At 40.4% G+C, this 20,489-nt stretch overlaps 2 protein-coding genes across 2 annotated transcripts in view; one reads left to right on the top strand and one right to left on the bottom strand.

Annotated features, from left to right (window-relative positions):
• dio2 (iodothyronine deiodinase 2) overlaps positions 1 to 8,717 on the top strand; it is a 30,578-nt gene extending 21,861 nt beyond the window's left edge. Inside the window, exon 2 of the mRNA XM_031736983.2 lies at positions 5,933 to 8,717. Within this exon, the coding sequence (XP_031592843.1) occupies positions 5,933 to 6,493 (561 nt within the window). The 3' untranslated portion in view covers positions 6,494 to 8,717. The remainder of the gene's footprint in view (positions 1 to 5,932) is intronic.
• A 5,041-nt stretch (positions 8,718 to 13,758) lies between these two features.
• nrxn3a (neurexin 3a) overlaps positions 13,759 to 20,489 on the bottom strand; it is a 240,698-nt gene continuing 233,967 nt past the window's right edge. Inside the window, 4 exon segments of the mRNA XM_039603223.1 lie at positions 13,759 to 15,860; positions 15,862 to 16,059; positions 16,061 to 16,203; positions 16,206 to 16,313. Of these exon segments, the coding sequence (XP_039459157.1) occupies positions 15,387 to 15,860; positions 15,862 to 16,059; positions 16,061 to 16,203; positions 16,206 to 16,313 (923 nt within the window). The 3' untranslated portion in view covers positions 13,759 to 15,386.

Genomic DNA, 20,489 nt, shown 5'->3' with positions numbered 1-20,489 from the left:
TTATTATTGGGCATACTTATCAGGGCTTCCTGGAGTTCACCTGGCGTCAGTGGTGAATCCAGTGCCATTGCTTGGGTATCTAATAATTTTGGAAGAGTTACGTTGTCGAGAAATTGATCAATTTCGTTTTTAGATGGGTTTATTTGTGGTGAATATAAAGTTTCATAGAAATCCCTGAAAATGTTGTTTATTGTTTTTTAGGGTCATATATTGTGTCTTTGTACAAAGAATTGAGTCTTTTTATTAATAATTTCATTTAATTCTAGTTTTGTTTAGCGCATTTTATTCAATATTTCTTGATCTTGGTGAGACACATAGGCTTTTTCTAAGGATTTGATATTTTTTTCTAGTTCAGAAATAATCCAGAGTGTTGTTAAAGCTGAGTGAATGCAGACCCAGCCCATCTGCCGCCTCAGTTTCTACGTGTTAATGGTTCTAAAGTAGAATCACTGTGGTGACAGCTTCAAAGGCTCCTCTTTGGTTTTTGCTGCCCTCTTTGTGTTCAGACCTAAATACTAAGAGAAAGCTCTTATGTGTGTCCTCATTAGCATAGGGAACGTTTTTATTGTTTGTATTTGGGACATTTTAGGGAGAAACATGAAAGTGATGTAACAAAATGTAAAATAACATTGCTTTTATCCCGAGTCGTGGCTCATTCTGATGTTGGTCCGTTACATCTTCTCCTACCTACAGCTCCCCAGGTTGTCGTATGTGATAGTGGGCAGCTGGAAACAGCTGTTCTCCTCCTCGCCAAAGGATTATCTGCCCCATGTGATCACAAACTTTAAATGTCTTTTCTATTGATATTTAAATAAATAACGCACTACTAGGAAAAGTGAAAGATTTGGGGCGTGAATATGAACTTGCTTGATTTGCTTGAAATATGAAACACTTTTGTTTTGATTACACTTATTAGTAGTTGTATACTCATAACTGACTTTGTTTTGAGATTTTGGTTAAAAATATCTTTTTGGATATGCTTCTCATCTGGTTGGCTGCGTGTGCTCAACATCAGTGCCATCTGATGCTGAGGTAAACTGTGTGTGTGTGAGAGAGAGCGAGAATGCTTTCAGTCGTCATAGAGTCAGTAATTTAATTTGCTCATCATTCATATTAATATACTTTATATAGCAAAAAGTCTTTGTTGTGTCTGTAAACTTACAGTACTTAAAAAATCCTCTTACTATGATATCGACCTCATAGTACCATATCACCCCAATATAAAACGCCACTCTCAGACTGATGGCTTACTCGTGGTTCTAAGGGTTTTTATAAGTAGAACAGGAGGCAGAGCCTTCAGCTTTCAGCTCACCGTTTGGATTCGAGGGACAGACACTCAGTTCAATTCAATGTTATTTACACAGCGCCAAATCACAACGACAGTCGCCTCAAGGCGCTTTATATTGTACAGTAGATAGCACAATAATAGATACAGAGAAAAACCCAACAATCATATGACCCCCTATGAGCAAGCACTTTGGCGACAGTGGGAAGGAAAAACTCCCTTTTAACAGGAAGAAACCTCTGGCAGAACCAGGCTCAGGGAGGGGCGGGGCCATCTGCTGCGACCGGTTGGGGTGAGAGAAGGAAGACAGGATAAAGACATGCTGTGGAAGAGAGACAGAGATTAATAACAGATATGATTCGATGCAGAGAGGTCTATTAACACATAGTGAGTGAGAAAGGTGACTGGAAAGGAAAAACTCAATGCATCATGGGAATCCCCGGCAGCCTACGTCTATTGCAGCATAACTAAGGGAGGATTCAGGGTCACCTGGTCCAGCCCCTAACTATATGCTTTAGCAAAAGGAAAGTTTTAAGCCTAATCTTGAAAGTAGAGATAGTGTCTGTCTCCTGAATCCAAACTGGAAGCTGGTTCCACAGAAGAGGGGCCTGAAAACTGAAGGCTCTGCCTCCCATTCTAACATTTTGACATCTTAACAGGAAGAGACCAGCAGAACCAGGCTCTGGCAGCCATCTGCCATAACCGGCCGGGTGAGGAGGACAGGACAAAGACACGCTAATGATTAAATACAAAGTGTTGTATAAAGACATAGTGAGTGACACCCTCTCTAGCTTATAGATAGTGGATCACCCTGAACCCTCACTTAGTTACACTGCTGTAGGCCCATGCTCACCTTGATAAAGCACTTTCAGGTGACTGTTGTTGTGATTTGGCATAGTATACCTACAACTTTCTTGAACTGAAGTTTGCATGGACAACAATGCATCAATATTTTTTCAAATATTGATGGACATGAAAATATTTTTTGACTTTAGTTTTTCAATGAGGAAAATCAGAATGGGGGACTTTTTCATGTATGTAAAAATGTTTGAATTCTGGATTCAAACTATAAAACTGGGGGGAAAACTACGCCTCTAAACATGCATGATCATATTGTTACTGTATGGCATAACATCTTGTGTCCAACAAGATGGCGGCGCGCACAGACGCAGCGGCCCGGAGCTCCTACATTTTTGCACTTTTGGTGGCACTGTGTATCATTTCACACAGTCTGGGTTTACTTCAGTACAACAGAGATGATCTACTACAACTATTACAACTAAGCCGTGGAGATCTTCAACTAACATCCGAGTATCTCATCCCCCCGGAGATCGTCAAGCAACCCCCGGGGCTACCCGCAACAGCGAGCCGCAGGAGGAGACGCTGCGAGCGGAGGCAGAAGAGAGGCAGGCGGGGAGGCCTGTGGGCACGGCTAAAGGCTAGTCCGTTCAAACCACCACTCCCGACCATATTCCTCTCCAATGCTCGCTCAATTCGTTACAAACTGGATGAAATACGACTGCAGATCGCCACTCGACGGACTTTCAACAACTGTTCGTGCATGATCTTCACTGAAACCTGGCTGGACAGCGCCATTCCCGACGCGGCTATTGAGCTAGCAGGCCGCACCGCCTACCGAGCCGACAGGTCTGCGGACTCTGGTAAGAAGACCGGCGGGGGGCTGTGCATCTATATCAACAACTTTTGGTGCACGAACGTCACGGTAACGGACAGACTGTGCAGTACAGAGGCAGAACTGTTGGTGTTAAAGTGCCGTCCATTCTATCTCCCTCGGGAATTTTCTGCCGTTTACATCTGCGCTGTTTACATTCCACCAGATGCTAATGCTAAGCTAGCGTTAGCACAATTGAGCAGCAGCATCAATAACAGCCTGGTAGCACACCCGGACAGTGTGTTTATTGTGGCTGGGGATTTTAACCACACGGACCTGAAATCTGTACTTCACAATTTCCACCGAAATGTGAAGTGTGCTACCAGAGGAGATAGAACTTTGGACCAGGTGTACACCAACATGGCGAACGCATACAGAGCCCAGGCCTATCCCCACCTGGGTCTGTCAGACCATCTCTCTCTTCTGCTACACCCAATATACACACCAAAGATCAAGAGCACTGGGATTACAACCAAAACCGTGAGAACATGGCCGCAGGATGCTATTCCGATGCTCCAGGACTGTTTCTACCGCACAGACTGGGAAGTATTCAAGGAGCAGGACACTGACAATCGTGTCGCATTGGACAGTTACACCTCCACTGTCTTGGACTACATCTGTTTCTGTGTGGACAATGTAACAACCTGGAAACGACTCCGTGTGTTCCCTAATAATCCACCCTGGATGACACACGGAGTTCAACAACTTATCCGAACGAGGAACAACGCTTTCCATTCCGGGGACCTGGAGGCATACAGTGCTGCCAGGGCTAACCTGAGAAGAGGCATCAAGACTGCCAGCAGCAGCACACAGGAGGCGATCGAGGCCAGGTTTGAGAACATCACAAACCCAAGACAGGTCTGGGAGGGCATCAGGGCTATCACGGACTACAAGAGGAGAACACCACCACCCTCAGCCGACAGTCCTACTCTGGCTGAGGACCTAAACCTCTTTATGCCCGTTTTGATAGGGATAACACCGACCCTGTCCTGTCCCCACTCCCCTTAACCGACCCTGCTCCAGTCCTGAGCGCTCATGAGCTGAGGCGGGTGTTCCGCAGCATTAACACCAGGAAGGCGGCGGACCAGATGGAGTGCTGGGCCGGGTGCTAAAGGACTGTGCTGCGGACCTGGCGGATGTCTTCACCTCTATATATAACACCTCGCTGTCCTGTTCACTGGTACCATCCTGTTTCAAAGCAGCAACCATCGTTCCCATCCCCAAACAGTCAAATGTCACATGTCTGAACGATTTCAGACCTGTGGCACTCACCCCATTCCCGCCAAATGCCTGGAGAGACTGGTCATTAAACACATCAGAGCTGCCCTTCCACCACCTCTGGACCCGCACCAGTTTGCACACAGGAGAACCGGTCAACTGAGGACGCGATCGCCATAGTGCTGCATACACTACTGGAGCACCTGGAGCACAAGAACACCTATGCACGGCTCCTCTTTGTAGACTACAGCTCGGCTTTTAATACCATCCGGCCATACAAACTCCGTCCCAAACTCCATCAACTGGGACTCAACTCCTCCCTGTGCAACTGGATTGTGGACTTCCTCACTAACCGTAGACAGAGCGTCAGAGTGGGTAAGAACACCTCTTCCACCCTTGTGGTCAACACCGGTGCCCCTCAGGGGTGTGTTCTGAGCCCTCTGCTATACACTCTCTTCACTCATGACTGTATTTCCTCCCGCGCGTCTAATCTCATTGTTAAGTTTGCCGACGACACCACAGTGCTCGGACTCATATCCAACAACGATGAGACAAACTACAGGACAGAGGTGCAACAACTAGAGTCATGGTGCCGCGACAATAACTTGGTCTTAAACACCAAAAAGACCAAGGAGATTATTGTAGATTTCCGGAGGAAAGGTCACAACAACCACCTGCCTCTCTTCATTGGCAGTGAGGCGGTGGAGAGGGTGAGCAGTTTTAAATTCTTGGGGGTAACTGTGACTGAGGACTTGTCCTGGGGCAACCACATCACCTCAGCTGTACGGAAGGCCCAACAGCGCCTCTACTACCTGAGGAGACTGCGGAGTGCACATATTCCCAGACCTCTGATGTTGAACTTCTACAACTGTGCCATCAGCAGCGTTCTGGCGTACGGATTTCTAGTGTGGTTCCCCAGCTGCACCAAGGCCGACCAGCAAGCACTCCAGCGGGTGGTGAAAGAAGCTGGCAGAATTATTGGAACGACTCTGCCAGAGATTAGCAACATCTTCCCCACTCGCTGTCTGAGGAGGGTGCACAGTATCCTGCGGGACCAACATCACCCTGCGCACCACCTTTTCCACCTGCTGCCCTCAGGGAGAAGGTACAGGTCCATACAGGCCAGAATGTCCAGATTGGCCAACAGCCTGTATCCACAGGCTGTGAGGCTCCTGAACTCTGCCCCCCCCCCCCCACGGACATTAACCATATCCAACCTATTAAGAGCAGTGAACTGGTCTGAAAAATAGACAATTATCATATCTCACAGTACAATAATTGAACGGGTCGCACTGTTGCACTTTGTCATATTTCTCAGGTCTTTGTCTGAATGTCCCATGAACATTACCTGTCATATTCTCATGTTTTTGCTAAGGATTGTCTCATTGCACTGAAGTCACACTGGGTTAAATAGTCACACTTGGGTCTAAGGGGAATTTAGTATTTATTATTATTTGTTGTAGAAGCTTCAAACACAATTTCATTGTTCTTGACAATGACAATAAATAAATACTTGATACTTGATACTTGAAATGTGTAACAGTATGTATACAATTATCTTGTAGACATAATTATATACATACTGTCAAATCTAAAACAACCCCATACTGAAATTCCAGCACAATGCCAGATGCTTTGCAATAGCAAGAGTTAAACTATACCAGGTCCAATATGCCAAAAAAAGCATAAATGCAAATCCCAGTTCTTGTTCTTCATGTGCACAGTCTACATTATTCATCTCTATTTTACCTCTTTAGGTGAAACTTGGCTGTGAGGCACCCAATTCCAAAGTGGTGAAGGTGCCTGATGGGCCTCGGTGGAGCAGCACCATCAGAATCCAAAATGGGGGTGAGTGCAGACTTCTGGATTTTGAGTCATCAGATCGCCCTCTGGTGGTCAACTTTGGCTCAGCCACCTGACCCCCCTTCATCAGCCACCTGCCGGCTTTCCGGCAGTTAGTGGAAGACTTCAGCGATGTGGCTGATTTCCTGTTAGTGTACATTGATGAGGCTCATCCATCTGATGGCTGGGTGGCCCCTCCCATGGGTTCATGCTCCTTCAGTTTCCGGAAACACCAGAATCTGGAGGAAAGGATGGGAGCGGCACGTCAACTCACTGAGCACTTTTCTTTGCCGCCGCAGTGTCAACTAGTCGCTGACTGCATGGACAACAATGCTAATGTGGCTTACGGTGTGTCCAATGAACGGGTGTGTATAGTGCAACAAAAAAAGATTGCCTACCTGGGGGGCAAAGGGCCATTTTTTTACAATCTGAAGGATGTGCGCCAGTGGCTGGAACAGAGTTATGGTAGACGGTAGGAGGACTAAAAGTGCCTTTTTAAAATTCTGAAAACAGAGATTATTTGGTTTTGTAAGAATGTGTTGTGATGATATTCTTTACCATAAAGCTGTAACGTATTATCTTCCAAAATTTCAAACGAAGGGTCCCTTTTACCAAAAAAGGGGGGAAAAGGGCGAAGGCAAGAGACAACTCAACCAGCATCTTAATAAAGTCAACCTCATCCTCCTCACCTCAAGCCTTACCTCCTGAACTAAAGTCAAGTCTTTTGCATAAAAAAAATGTGCATAAACGTGCGTATTTATTTCAGATTTTGTCAGAGTTACTGTCAGCAGATCAGACATGCGACCCAGGGGGTCTCCAGACAGCTGACAGGAGCAGTTAAACAACAACAGCAGTAGCTGGGATAATGTTATTCCAGCTACACAGAGAGGAAAGATGCTGAGTTTTATTATTTCTTAGTTTGGTAAAAATGTTATTACATCTCGCCTGATGAATGTGTTATTGAGACTGAATCTCTAGAAGACTGTGAGTCAACTGCTTTCAAAACGTGATTACTTTGGAAGGATCTGTTCTCACTTAAGGGTCAGCGTGAGACAGCCACATTAAGTCTAGTTTGATCATGAGCACTGAACACAATCCAAAATATGTTGTGTAGGCACAGTGGATACGTACATACACAGGTTATGGTTAAAAGCGTCTGATCACAGCTGCACATGTACTTTGCATGTAGACAGAGACTGAAGAAAGCCAACCCTTGTAAAAATCACATTTACAGTTGACTTGCATTGTTTGCAAAGGAAAAAGCACTTTTGTTGACTTTATGACCAGATATTTTTCCAGGAAGTTTCATGGGCTGGACTGCATGGAATATTCTAGGCAGACGCTCAGGGTGGATGATGGGTATATCCAAGTGCAAAATTGGTTGTCAGTAAATGAAGATTGTATCTTGAGTTCCAAATGTTGTGTATTGAATGTTCAATGGTTTGGCCAAGTCTTGTAAAGTGATAGTTTGGTTAAACTCTTAAGCCATGAGTAAACTGGTTTGGGTTAAGGTTAAGTTGCATCTAGCTACATGCTAAACATTCACAATTTCACATTTAACTGGAAGTCATTACCTTTCAAATCAAGTCTTTGCTTTTGGCTCTCGGTTAGAAGATATCCATTTAGATATGCAATAAAGATGAACAGTTAAATAAAGTGGTACTAGTAAACCTAACCCTAGCCCTACATTTGTCACTGGTGACTCTGTGGATGTTAATAGACCTGCTGTTTCATCTGTGTCACTTCCTTTGCACACTCTGAGAAAAAGGCTTGAAAGGGTGATCAACTTTTGGTTGAGCATTTCATTTGAAGTTAAAATAAATAACTGGCAGTATTAATGGAAATGCATCAGACTTTGAGCACCTTACAAATGTGGATAAAATGACTGTTATCTCGCTATTACTCTGACAACAGGTGAGATGCACTGGGAGCTTTTAGCTGTGTGTGGCTATAAACAAATCAGTCACTGAAGCTTTGTTCATGAACTATCAAGTGATCTGCACCTTCGGTCAAAAGTACACCTCCTAACTTACAGAAAAGCTCTGTTTTGTTTTTGTTTTTTCATTAACATCTTTTCAAATATTCATTGATAAAATACAATTTCATCACATTGGCTCAAAATGTTTTGGTGTGTCGTTCAGTTTTGTTTTAGCGTCAGATCTCAGGATCCTGCATACAGCTCTCTCTCTCTCCCATGTCTTGTGAAGAAGATTTCATTTTTAAATTCATGTTTAACAGTTAAATGTAGATGTAATTTCAGATTCATATCATTTAGAACTTTGAACATGAAACCATATTTCTCAAAATATGAACAGTTGAAGTTCAGTAACTGTGAGGTTATGGGTGTTTAAAATCTGTATGGAACATGTCCAGGTGATTCTCTTTAAATGAAAGCTCCTTCGAACAGATGCTTTGTCCTGGTCACAGTGACAAAGGTGTGCAAATGAAAACCTTTGACGAAAGAGTCCACAGCTCAGTCTCTGGTTGGATAGAGAACAGCACCTGGTCAACGTGACACAGATCCAAAGCATCTGTTTTCATTGTCACTTTGCTAATGTCTCAATGACTGATATCAATAGCTCTATTTTCCATTCTCTTTACTGTACTTTGCCATTATTTGAAGCGTAATGTATATTTTTATATGTCAGAGGAAAAATAAGTGGAAAATAAACATGAATGTGTTCGTGTGGAATTCTTTTATATGTTGTCTCTGCACTCAGTGCCAAAAAAAGTCCATTACTTCAGCATTTCAAATAAACAGTATAATGTGTTTACTGCAAAACTTCAAATAATAGAGTAGTTTACATCCAGGGATCGAAGATCCATCCATCACTTTCCTCTTATCCTTGTCAGGGTCGGGGGGTGGGGAGCATGTCCCAGGCAGGGTACACCCTGGACGGGTCGCCAGTCTGTCGCAGGGATGGATTTAAGTTCTCCTTTTCCAGAAATCCAGAAAGGACATCCATTTGATGTTTTATTTACTTTCAGTGGGACATTTTTTTTTTACTCTCCAAAAGTAAATGTGAATTATGAACTCGTACCAGATATTTTGGCTATGTGCAGCCATGCAGATAAATAACCATGCAGGAGCCATTTAAAAAGTCCAAACACCAAGAAAGTTGTTAGACAGAGGGGATTTTTTTCAAACTTCTATTTCCTAATTTATTAAGGAATCTTAGCAAACCTATTAACTAAAACTAACTAACTAAAACTAAAAAGTAGATGTGTGATATGGTGGTAACATGCAGAAGGTTTGCAAAATGAGGTGAAATCTTGCGGACACTCACCTGATCTATTAAAGCACAATCTTGAGAAGTTATTGAGCCACGTTCTTCTGAGTTCAAAACACTGTGCAAATCAACCTATAATATTCTCTTCTGATGATAATGAGTCCCTCTCAACATCAAAAGTACGTCTTCATTTGTACAGCTGTCGTCAACAGCCTAAAATAATAATTATAAGAAATGCTTTCATATAAAGCTGTTATCAACAGCTGCTCCACCACATACTGCAGTTCTGGTGTTTTAGGTCAGGTATTGTCTTTCTGTTACAACACTGACACCATGAGGTCAAGTGGGGTCATTTACAAAACTGGTTGTTTTATTTTTGTTTGACAAGAACATTTTTTAATCTTTGTCATTTCACCATCCAGCCACCATTTGACACTATAATTTTATTTCTTATAAAGAATGTTTTACACCTATAGATGAGCACAACCAGGTGTCAAGAATTAGGAGTTTGGTTGTTTCTGCTCTTGATTTACTCAAAGTTTGTATGATGGACATACAAACATGACAAGCACACATTGTTTGGGCCTTTTAAGAATGTTGTTAGCATGTTTAGATAAATGTCAAAGACTTCAAAGACTGGACTCCAGGCGGGTGACAAAAGCTGCAGTGAAGACTGACTGCTTACAATGAGCTTCTGTGTGTGTACACACATCTATTAAAGCACATCCTGGTTGAATAAAATGAAATCAAATATTAACGATCCTCTTTGTTCAGTTTGTACTTAATCACTCATTCAGTATTATTAAATAGCATCCCCCTCCGAGCTCCTTATTTTCTTTTCTCATTTCATTGTATCTATAGTGACCCAAATATTCTGATAAAGCTTACATATAATGTCATCGAAGTCCAAATGAATATATACTGATTATATACAGGACATATTGTATATATATATTGGACACATTTATGGGCACACTGCTAAAAGAATGTGGTTGTATACAACTCATACTTTTCAAACAGTTTGTACAAAAAAAAACTAAAAGAAAAAATCTAAAATTCTTTTTAATGATGCTGCCAGATTAAGGCTTTCACAGTCCCAGATCTTCTCTTGCTGGCTTGCTTTTTCTCCCTCATGTCTGTGTTGTTACACGTGTTTGTTTACAAACGTTCCCACCTCCTTATTAGTTACTCACCCGTCAAAATTCAGCTGATTAACTCACCTGCTCCTCATTGGGTCGTTATGCCAGCTAATTAAGGCTGAAACAACCTCTCAGTCATCATCAGAATGTTGTGTTAGTCAGGCAATGTCTCTGACTTTTGTCCTGCACTAAATTCTGTCAGTCTTTGCTCACATTTAACCTATGTTTCTATTGGTATTCTATTGAACACAACACAAAGCCATCTTTGACAAGCACGTTTGAAGCATCTCGACCTACTGTGGTTTTGTACAATCCATCAAATCCACCAAGTTTTTATCAGAAGCGATGTTTGGCTTCCAAGTGAAAAATGACGTCCTAGTTCAGCCAAAGAGGATAGATAACTTTTGTTGTACCAACTCTTTGTAGCTCCATCAAGTCTTAAGTATGAAAGGACTGGCTGTGGCAGTGATTCTCCGTAGATTGCTTCCTCCACCATGGTGGTAAATCGGCTCTCCTTGTTTGATGTTTGCCTTCATATGTTCTGCTTGGTTTTCATCTGGTCTCTGGTTGACTATGAAACTTACCTGCCTTATCCCATGGCAGTTCTGTTCACTGCTACACCCAGTCCTTGTGGTTCTTGCAGCTATCCACCTCACTCCAGTAAATACTACGCTTTGGATAAGCAGTAGAGAGTGAGCACTGACACTCAAGTACCCATCCCATCCCAACCTCAAACTCTTCATTTATAGTAAAGGAAGGCGATGAAGGCCTCAAGTATAGCAATGATTTAGAAACACCTTAGCTTTCTCTTATAATGAAGAATGCATTTCTTAAAAATATGACTGTTAGCATGTTATATTTCCATAAAAGTAGAGGTTAAAGTGGACCAGCACAATCTGGAACAGCCTTCCAACACATTCAGGTAATGAGAAATTAAATCTGATAGGCAGGTGAATGCATACTACAATTGAATTAATTTTTCATGTGCTGCAGCTTAGCAGTCCTTCCAGTGACAGCATTGAGATACATCCTCTGTAAATAAGAAACTAATGACATCCCACAGTTAGCTTATGCTTCCAATACACCCTTTTTTCTTCCCCCTGAGGTGCAGATGTAAATAAAGTTGAAGTCGGAGTATTTCAGCATTTAGCTAGTACTACAAAATAAGAATAAACATAAGCAGAGTAACAATTTTTAGAGTGTCAGGTAATTTCAAATGTAACTTTTCAAACATCTCAACAAATGCAGCCAGTTTGGCACATAAAGTATCTGTTAGCCAATGTTTAGTGCTGCTAGAAAAAAAAAGAAATAACGTGCAACAGTGAGAGATGAAAAAAGACAGGACAGGACATTTACTGCAAGCTAAAGTGGTTAGTTTGCATTACTGTGGTGAACTGTACAGTGATATACTATGTTGGGACTGGTGCAGGAGCAGGCTGTGGCGTTCATGGTCAATCTTAAGTTAAATCAAGGATAACAGAAATCAATTTATACTTAAGGTAAAGACCAAGATTATCCAAATGTTACCTTTGATACTACCTTTATGCTCTTGGAAATCAGTCATACAACTCATGTAACATCTGGTTATATCTTGTTGAATTCACTTGCTTGAATCCACAAAGAGCAGTGAAACGGGAGTAACAGCAAACTGATCATAGCGTGTACACAAAACTCTGCTTAATCTCACAAAGACGTTGTTATGACTTAATAAATGTGATGGATTTTTCCCCCATGCTGCACTGCATACCCAATGTTAAGGTTAAACAGGTAAAATGGTAAGTTAAAATCAAGCAACCTATTCTCCAACAATATCTCCAAGAAGATTCCCCCTCAAAATAGTGATTAACCTGCAACACTGAAGACACCATGAAATAATAAATATGGAGTTTTCTGTGTGCTGAATAAAATTCGACCTAAAGCCACAGTTGAGTATCTGTTGGCCAGCACATCGAGGGCTGATCACCTTTAGAGGGCCCGCCTTGTGACTTACTGGGTTATAATTGTCCAAAGGCTCATATATCTACAAAATGTGGATATTGTACTGTGTACCTGTCTCATGGTCTCCTGGGGCCTGTACTGATAATTATAATTTTTTCAGAGACGAACCACAAAAAGAATTTGGTAAGCATACAGTTAAAGGTTTAGTGTCATCACTAATGATCAATTAAACTGTGGGGTTTTTTAGAGGTAACCAGAAGGTGTTAATTTTAGCTAATAGAAAAATTAAAGATAGAATCCTTGTCAAATAAAGAAGATTACAGAAAAAAAATGACATGAATTAAAAAAGGCTTTCAATGCCAATAACTTCTTTCAGTATTGTTGTCATGACAATTTCAGTGTCAAAGAAAAGAAACAAAACAAAAAAACAAAACAAATATACAACATAGATGATGATTCACATAGAATGCTCAAAAGGAGTTGTCTCCTTATTTTGCCAGGCCACTTTCACAACCTCAGTCTTAGTTCTAATTTCCCATTCGTCAGAAGAATGTTAAATGCTTATTGACGATGGACTAATCTCTGTGCTTGTCCTGCTAGACCTCAGTGCAGCGTTCGATACTGTTGACCATAATATCCTATTAGAGCGATTAGAACATGCTGTAGGTATTACAGGTACTGCACTGCAGTGGTTTGTATCATATCTATCTAATATGCTCCAATTTGTACATGTAAATGGAGAGTCCTCTTCACACACTAAGGTCAACTATGGAGTTCCACAGGGTTCAGTGCTAGGACCAATTCTGTTTACATTATACATGCTTCCCTTAGGCAGCATCATTAGAAGACATAGCATAAATTTTCACTGCTATGCAGATGACACGCAGCTCTATCTGTCCATGAAGCCAGGTAACACACACCAATTAGTTAAACTGCAGGAATGTCTTAAAGACATAAAGACCTGGATGGACGCTAACTTTCTGCTTCTTAATTCAGATCAAACTGAGGTTATTGTACTCGGCCCTGAAAATCTTAGAAATATGGTATCTAAGCAGATTCTTACTCTGGATGGCATTACCTTGGCCTCCAGTAACACTGTGAGGAACCTTGGAGTCATTTTTGACCAGGACATGTCCTTCAATGCACATATTAAACAAATATGTAAGACTGCTTTCTTCCATTTGTGCAACATCTCTAAAATTAGAAATATCATAGAAATATGCTGCAGCAAGAGCACTGACAGGAACTAGAAAGAGAGAGTGTACATCATCCATACAAGGTCTTGTCTAAGCGGAATAGAACTGCATTAGCCCACTAGAACAGTTTACTTGTTCTATTGGGCTTGAAGATTAACCATATTTACCCAACGAGTACAGTATAACGTCTGAGGAAAAAAAAGTTTTATTTGTTATCAAACTGATGAAAAAAGGTTATGAAAAGTAACAATTGTAACAAAAACGTGATTTCTAAGAAAAAGCCTGCACCTTGTGACTTAATGAAAATGACAGGTAATGGAAACATAAATGGACAATTAAGCAATGATTAATGGTCCCACAGAATTTGCCTTTCCAAGGCCCATCCTTTTGCTGTCTTTTTGTCATAAATCTGATGTTGTTCTCTCCAAAAAACTTCAAATGAAACTAAACGAATCAGTACCGTCACCCAGAACAAGAAAGTCATGGTACAGAAGAAAGGGCACGTTGTATTTGTCGGACAGTAATTAAATATTCATGCAACTTTAGAAACATCTCTTTTTAGATTTCTAGGCTAACAATACATTTTTATTCTTTATGAATAGCAATATGATTCTTCACATTCTGGTTAGAGTCTTTCTCCATGTAAATTAATAACAGTTAATAAATTTCTCATGAAATCTGTTGATAAACCATATGTTTAGTCTGTACAATAGTGGTACTAAAAATTACAACTGTCATGGTATATGTACAATTTACTACCTACAAAGTACAACAGATAGCATGTAATAAAATATGTAAACAAATTTCTTCTTTTTTGACACAGTTGACTGCGATAGCAGATAGAATTCACACTTTCAACATTAGATTTATTTCTGTATACACATTTGTTAACAGTGTTGTAGTACTGCATTTGTCTTCTTCCTGACACCTCCATAAAAAAGAGAATGATACGCAATGAACCAACACACAATTTTGCAAAGAGAGAAGACCACCACTAGCTATGCGTCGATATTAGACCTTTTCTTTTGCAGATTTTTCAGCAGTTTTCAGGGGCTCAGAAAAGGGCAAGTCCCAATCTAATGATGACGTTTTGGCTTGTGCATTAAAGAGAACGTGGTCCAAGTCGAACACTGCATACTGGACTTGTGCTATACCATATGAATCAGGATGGCATGCATTTTACAATCACGTGTTTCTTACCGAGAGAACTGGCAAGCTCTCTCCACAAAGCAAGTCACTGTGTCAGCCAGACAATGAGAATAATTGTGTTATGAGGTCTGCCCTCTCCATTAGTTTATACACAGAAATCATTTTCTTTTCTTGCTGTTCTTTTGTTGGGTTCTCGTTTGCTTGGAGCAAAAATAGTTAAGACACAGCACTTATTTATAAACCATAAAAATTGGTAATATTTTGATACAAGAGTCCTTTATTTTTACAACCATTGTGTGCCTGACCCCCTCTTGTTAAGCACTATGTTGTTTACATGCTGAAAAGGTGTAATTTTATGAGCCTTTTGTAATTAACAATTTCACAAAAAATTGTTTAATGCCAAGGATCACGTAGCTCTAAAAGTCACTTAGGAGAATGATGCTGTGAAGTATTTCTCTACCGATAATGTCTCTGACCAGATAGAAGAGTAAGGTCTCTAAAGTTGCTATTTAACCTTGTCATTAAGCTTTTGCTTAATAGTAAGTGTGCTTTATGTTACAGTACATATCATCAGTTCAACTACTCAGCACAGTATAAGAATTTTCAAGTTCCATATTATACCATCATTTGTCATAGCTCCTCACGAGGAAACTGATAAATAAAAGTTCTCTTAGTGCTCTCTTTCTTCGCTCTCTCGTGTACACGAAAGTCTCACAGTCACACATAATACTCCTTATCCTTATTTTTCTGTCTCTTGTTGCTGCCTTTCAAGCTTTGCTGTTTGTCCTTCACGACAGCGCCATTGCTCTGCACAGCCGAGTTGGTTATGTAGTTCCTGCTCTCGTCCACCTGGTAGGAGCCTTCATCCCTGTTCCTGTACTTATACATGGCATATAGAAGGATGAGGATGCACAGGGCAGCGGCCGCCACTATTCCGATGACCATCCCGGTGGTGCTGCTAGATTCGCGGACCACTTCCGAGGGCCCTGGAACTCGCCTGACGCCTGGCTCTGTGGGAAGTGCTGTGGGTATATTACGGAACATTGGGGAGGTTATTAATGGGCCCCTCAGCTTGGTGCTGTCTACCTCAAAGGATGTGGGCAATGGAAGCAACGCTAGGTCGGGCCGGGGTTTTAGCTCGCGGTTATTCGTTTTGCCAGCTGGCTGTTTGGAGGGTTGCGGTGGAGGCAGAGGTGGTGGTGGTGCGGCTCTGGTCGGCGGTTCGTGCTATGGTGATAGTGGTAGTCCTACTGCGTCTGGAGATGGAAGGTTTGTTACGTATAAAAGTCTTGGGTGCATTTGCTTTGTAGTCACCTTGAAAGCCTGACGTGGACAAGGTCTTATCTGTTACCAAGAAGAAGGTTGAGTAAAAATCTTCATCATCAGTAGGGTGGCAGCTTAGACTTGAACGCTTTCCCAGAGCCATACCCCGATATCACCAAGCCATCATCATCACAATCATCGCTGCCTCGGTCCGACAAGCAAGGTAGCCCCGCCTCAGTGGCCTTGGACAGGGACTCTTTGGTGGTCTCAAAATGGTGAGGAGTGGGTGGTGGGTTGAGGGAGTGGGAATGAAGGGTGTACAAGGAGCTACAGAGGGGTGCACTAATGGATCCTCAAGTATTTTGACGACTAACTCATCTCCTGGGGTTGGAGACACACATGTAGACACGTTAGAGGGCAACGTTTTATTAAATATGCAATGCATTTGACACACCTAGACTCACAACACCTCATCTCAAATCAATGATCATGACTTGGCATATCGGTTTCTAATAAGTCAGTCAGAAATGATGCACATTTATCTTTGAATCCTGTTCTAAATTCCAAAGGAAGTAAAAATGCATGACTTATATTTCATTCTCCTTGTTTAACAAACTGAAGAACAAGTTATCTTTGCCACAAGAGCAGGTAGGTGCTGTTTGACGTATATACATAGAAGATAGCTTTAATGATGGGTCCCCAAAGGGGATTCATGTCTCTGGAGAGAAATGATCCAACAAGCTTTCACTTACTAACCACATTAAACTAACTGTCTGGTCCTCAAATGTAATCCATTACATTTTGTCACGCTAAATTGTGCTAAATGTAAATTACTTAAATCATATTTAGCAGAGTCGTTTTATGAGATACAATTTTTTCTTTAAGAAAGTAAGATAAACTGATATATCAAGCCAAAATCATTTTTTCGCACATGCAGTAAAAATAATTTTGATAACACAGATGATGCAACCATATTTCCTCCTGAAAACATTGGGAAAGCCTGAAAAATCTAAATAAAAACACAATACAATGATTTGCAAATTATTTATAGTTTATTAAAATATCCACTTTGAATTTGATGCACTTTGCACGTTTCAAGATTGGAAAAGTTGTTGGAAATCACCCCAACCGGTCGCAGCAGATGGCCCCGCCCCTCCCTGAGCCTGGTTCTGCCGGAGGTTTCTTCCTGTTAAAAGGGAGTTTTTCCTTCCCACTGTCGCCAAAGTGCTTGCTCATAGGGGTCATATGATTGTTGGGTTTTCTCTGTATTTATTATTGTGCTATCTACTGTACAATATAAAGCGCCTTGAGGCGACTTTTGTTGTGATTTGGCGCTATATAAATAAAATTGAATTGAATTGAATTGAAATCAACAAAAAACAAAACAAAAACACCTAGTCAGGTTATTATGACTGTGTATGTAAATGACTGTCTTGGGCCCACACTCATTTGAAATAAAGTGGAAAACTGTGCTCTGGCCTGACTCAAAGTTCTATTTGGAGAGAGAGGCCATCTAGCTAACAGCTAAAAGCCAGCATCTGTGATTGTGCAGGGGGGCATGAGTATTGGTCACTTGCACTGTAAACATGTATACAAGGTATGGCATCAACCAGGCAATATGTATGACAGGAAGTCTTACTTATGTCAACAAGTCAATGACGAACCACACCTTGCACGTGTGACATGGTGTAACAGTCTATTGGTACCAATTTTCAAGAAACAGGGTGATGTGCAGAGCTATAGTAACTATAGAGGGTGACAGCTGATGACCCATACCATGAAGATGTGGGAAAGAGTTGATGTAGCTCGGCTACAAAGTGGGGTGAGGATCAGTGAGCAGACCTGAGCTATTTAAACTAATCCGAGGTGTTAGTATTAGGAAAAGAGCAGCTGAAAGAAGAAGGAAAATGCCGGCTTAAACAAAATGTATTTTTGTTATTTGTTATATTTTTCATTGTTGTTGTTTTCTATCTTCTCTGGCGAATAAAATACAGATTTCAGAGTTTTGCAAATCATTGCATTCTGTTTGTAGTTACATTTTATACAGCATCCCAACATTTGACATTTTGTATAAAAGAGTTTGATTTACTTATCATAGTCTGTAATCTCAAGCTGGCAACAGTCGGAGTAACCATTGAAAATGTGACTGTTACACTGACATAAAAAGTATCCATGCAGTAGAGCACCTGTATACACTTGTTGATGCACATACCAAATTAGATGTCAACTCAAAGCAGCAAGTATGCAACTCACAAATAATCACAAACACAACATCCACGAGCACAAAATTTAAGATGATCATTTCTATAAAACATTTCCAGGGTTAAGAGATGCAGTTTGCAAGATTTTAAAACCAAAACCTGTCCTTAAGATCATTAGCTTCTAAAAAGTGGTACTACTGTATATATATTACATACACATATTCACCACTAATCAGTTATTTCTTTGGATGAGTAGTAGTATAATACCTGCATTTTAAAAGTCATTTTAAATTTATTAATGCTTATTCTGCATGAAAGTATTCTACAACTGGGAGGATATTAACAAAAAAGGGAAATTTACACTTATGTGAACCTAATTCTTTGCCTTTATCCAGACGTGAGAAGTAATAAAGTATACAATTTTGTTACTGTACTTGAGTATTTATTTCTCTGAAACATTTTACTTCTGAACACTTTCCACATTTTCAAAACAGGCTTGTTACTTTTTGTTTAAGACATTTGAAGGGCTTTACTTCATCCAACATCAAACTGGTGTGAGCCTAAACCGTTAATGAAAGGCAGTCCTTTCATGCGTTATGTCAATTAAGTGTGTGTGTGTGTGCGTGTGTGTGTGTGTGTGTGTGTGTGTGTTGCATGTTAACAAGTATAAGTGGCTTTTATAGGACACCATCAGCTTTCTGGAACAGACACTATTCACACCTGTATGATACATATAAAAGGCTATTGTCATAGTTTAATTTACTTATATCCCTAAAGAATATATATCGAAAGGTTTTTGAGAGCAAGTGCTGGCATAACAGCTGATCGATACTGTAATGCAGAATAAGAAATGAATAAACTCTTTAAAATGACTAAGAAAGATAGGATAACCTTTATTAATCCCACACATGGGAAATTTGAAAGAGCCAGTAAGCTACTAATACAGATGGAAGAAAGCAGCGAATTCCGAGTATATTAATGTAAAATGTCACCTTGCCAGTAGTCTGACACACCTAAAATGAAACATTGGGAAAAGCCTCACATTTTACAAACTGCATCTTTGAAAATCAGTGCAAGGAGAAAACGTACAGACTGGATATCGTCAACTTACATCAACAAATTGCCCACGTGAGTTAGGCATGAGGAAAAGAATTTACAAAGGAAAAGTTGGGTAAGACTGTTGGATAGCCACTGTTAAAGGTCATTTTTATCCACTGTAGATTGTGTTCTATCTTAAAACGTGACGGTACAGGGAGGCAACAACACATACAACCACACCACATAACATAAAAAATAAACACCATAATACTGTTTTTTATCTTTTGTTTTTTCCTGGTAAATAAGTTGTTTTGTACAAAAAAATCTGTGTATCTTTTTTTCATTGCAAGAGACTTCAGTGACACCTAAAATCTATTCATGTTATAGTTTTTGCTTAATTTGACATATGTTCTTTAGAATGGATGGATGACTTTATATTGTAAAATCTCTAAAGACAAGGGAAAAGGTGAAGAGGGATTGGGACCTACGAACATATTACATAGGAAATGAGGATGATGAGGGTGACAGTGTAAGTCAGTTGCCATGTCCATGTAAAGGCAGTACGAAGCGGTCGGGCGGCATTAGAGCTTTGGGCTGTAAGGAAGGGATGGGGATATACAAACAATGAGCAATATACATGCCCATCTACAGAAAAGAACAGAAAAACTCTAACACTGACATGTCTCACAAACCCTAAACTGCAACTTCTTAGCCATGCAATTCATTCGTTTGTTTGTTTGTTTGTTTCATTACAGTCAAAAGATCATTTCTTTATTTTTTTTCCTCTTTTTTGTGGAAAAAGATTTTTAAAAAATCTAAAAAAAATGGAAGAAATGTGACAAGTGGATGTGGAACTGCTTCACCTACTAATTTGTGAGTTTCTGAATATGTTCAAACAAGTCGGACTTTTTTGTCATCTTTTGAATGTTGCTTTCGTTGTGACTGAGGAGAGCTTAGTGTTGAAAGTAAAATACACAAGCTAGTCGCTGTGAAGGAGTTCCAAAGCCCAAAAAGTTAAATTATATGAAAATTGTTCACAAAATAGTAATTTATGTATTATCTGATTTCAAAAAGAAAAACCATAAAAGAATAGAAAACAGACTTGTAAAGCCAAAAACATATTCAAAACCAATTGGATAAACTACCAAAAATATGACCAGTTAAAAACTATCAAATGAAAAATGTTAAGATGGAAGAACGAAGCCATTTAAAATTTTGCACACACTACAACCAGATGCACACAATAGAAAACAGACACTGCTGAGAAAGGTGCTCGACTGGACGACGGGCTCCTCTCTCGTGTGTTTCTTGATGACAA

This window comes from Oreochromis aureus, linkage group 19, assembly GCF_013358895.1.
Source record: "Oreochromis aureus strain Israel breed Guangdong linkage group 19, ZZ_aureus, whole genome shotgun sequence".
Lineage (NCBI taxonomy): Eukaryota > Metazoa > Chordata > Actinopteri > Cichliformes > Cichlidae > Oreochromis > Oreochromis aureus.
Note: the sequence above shows the minus strand (reverse complement) of the source record. Positions and strands in the feature narration are given on the sequence as shown.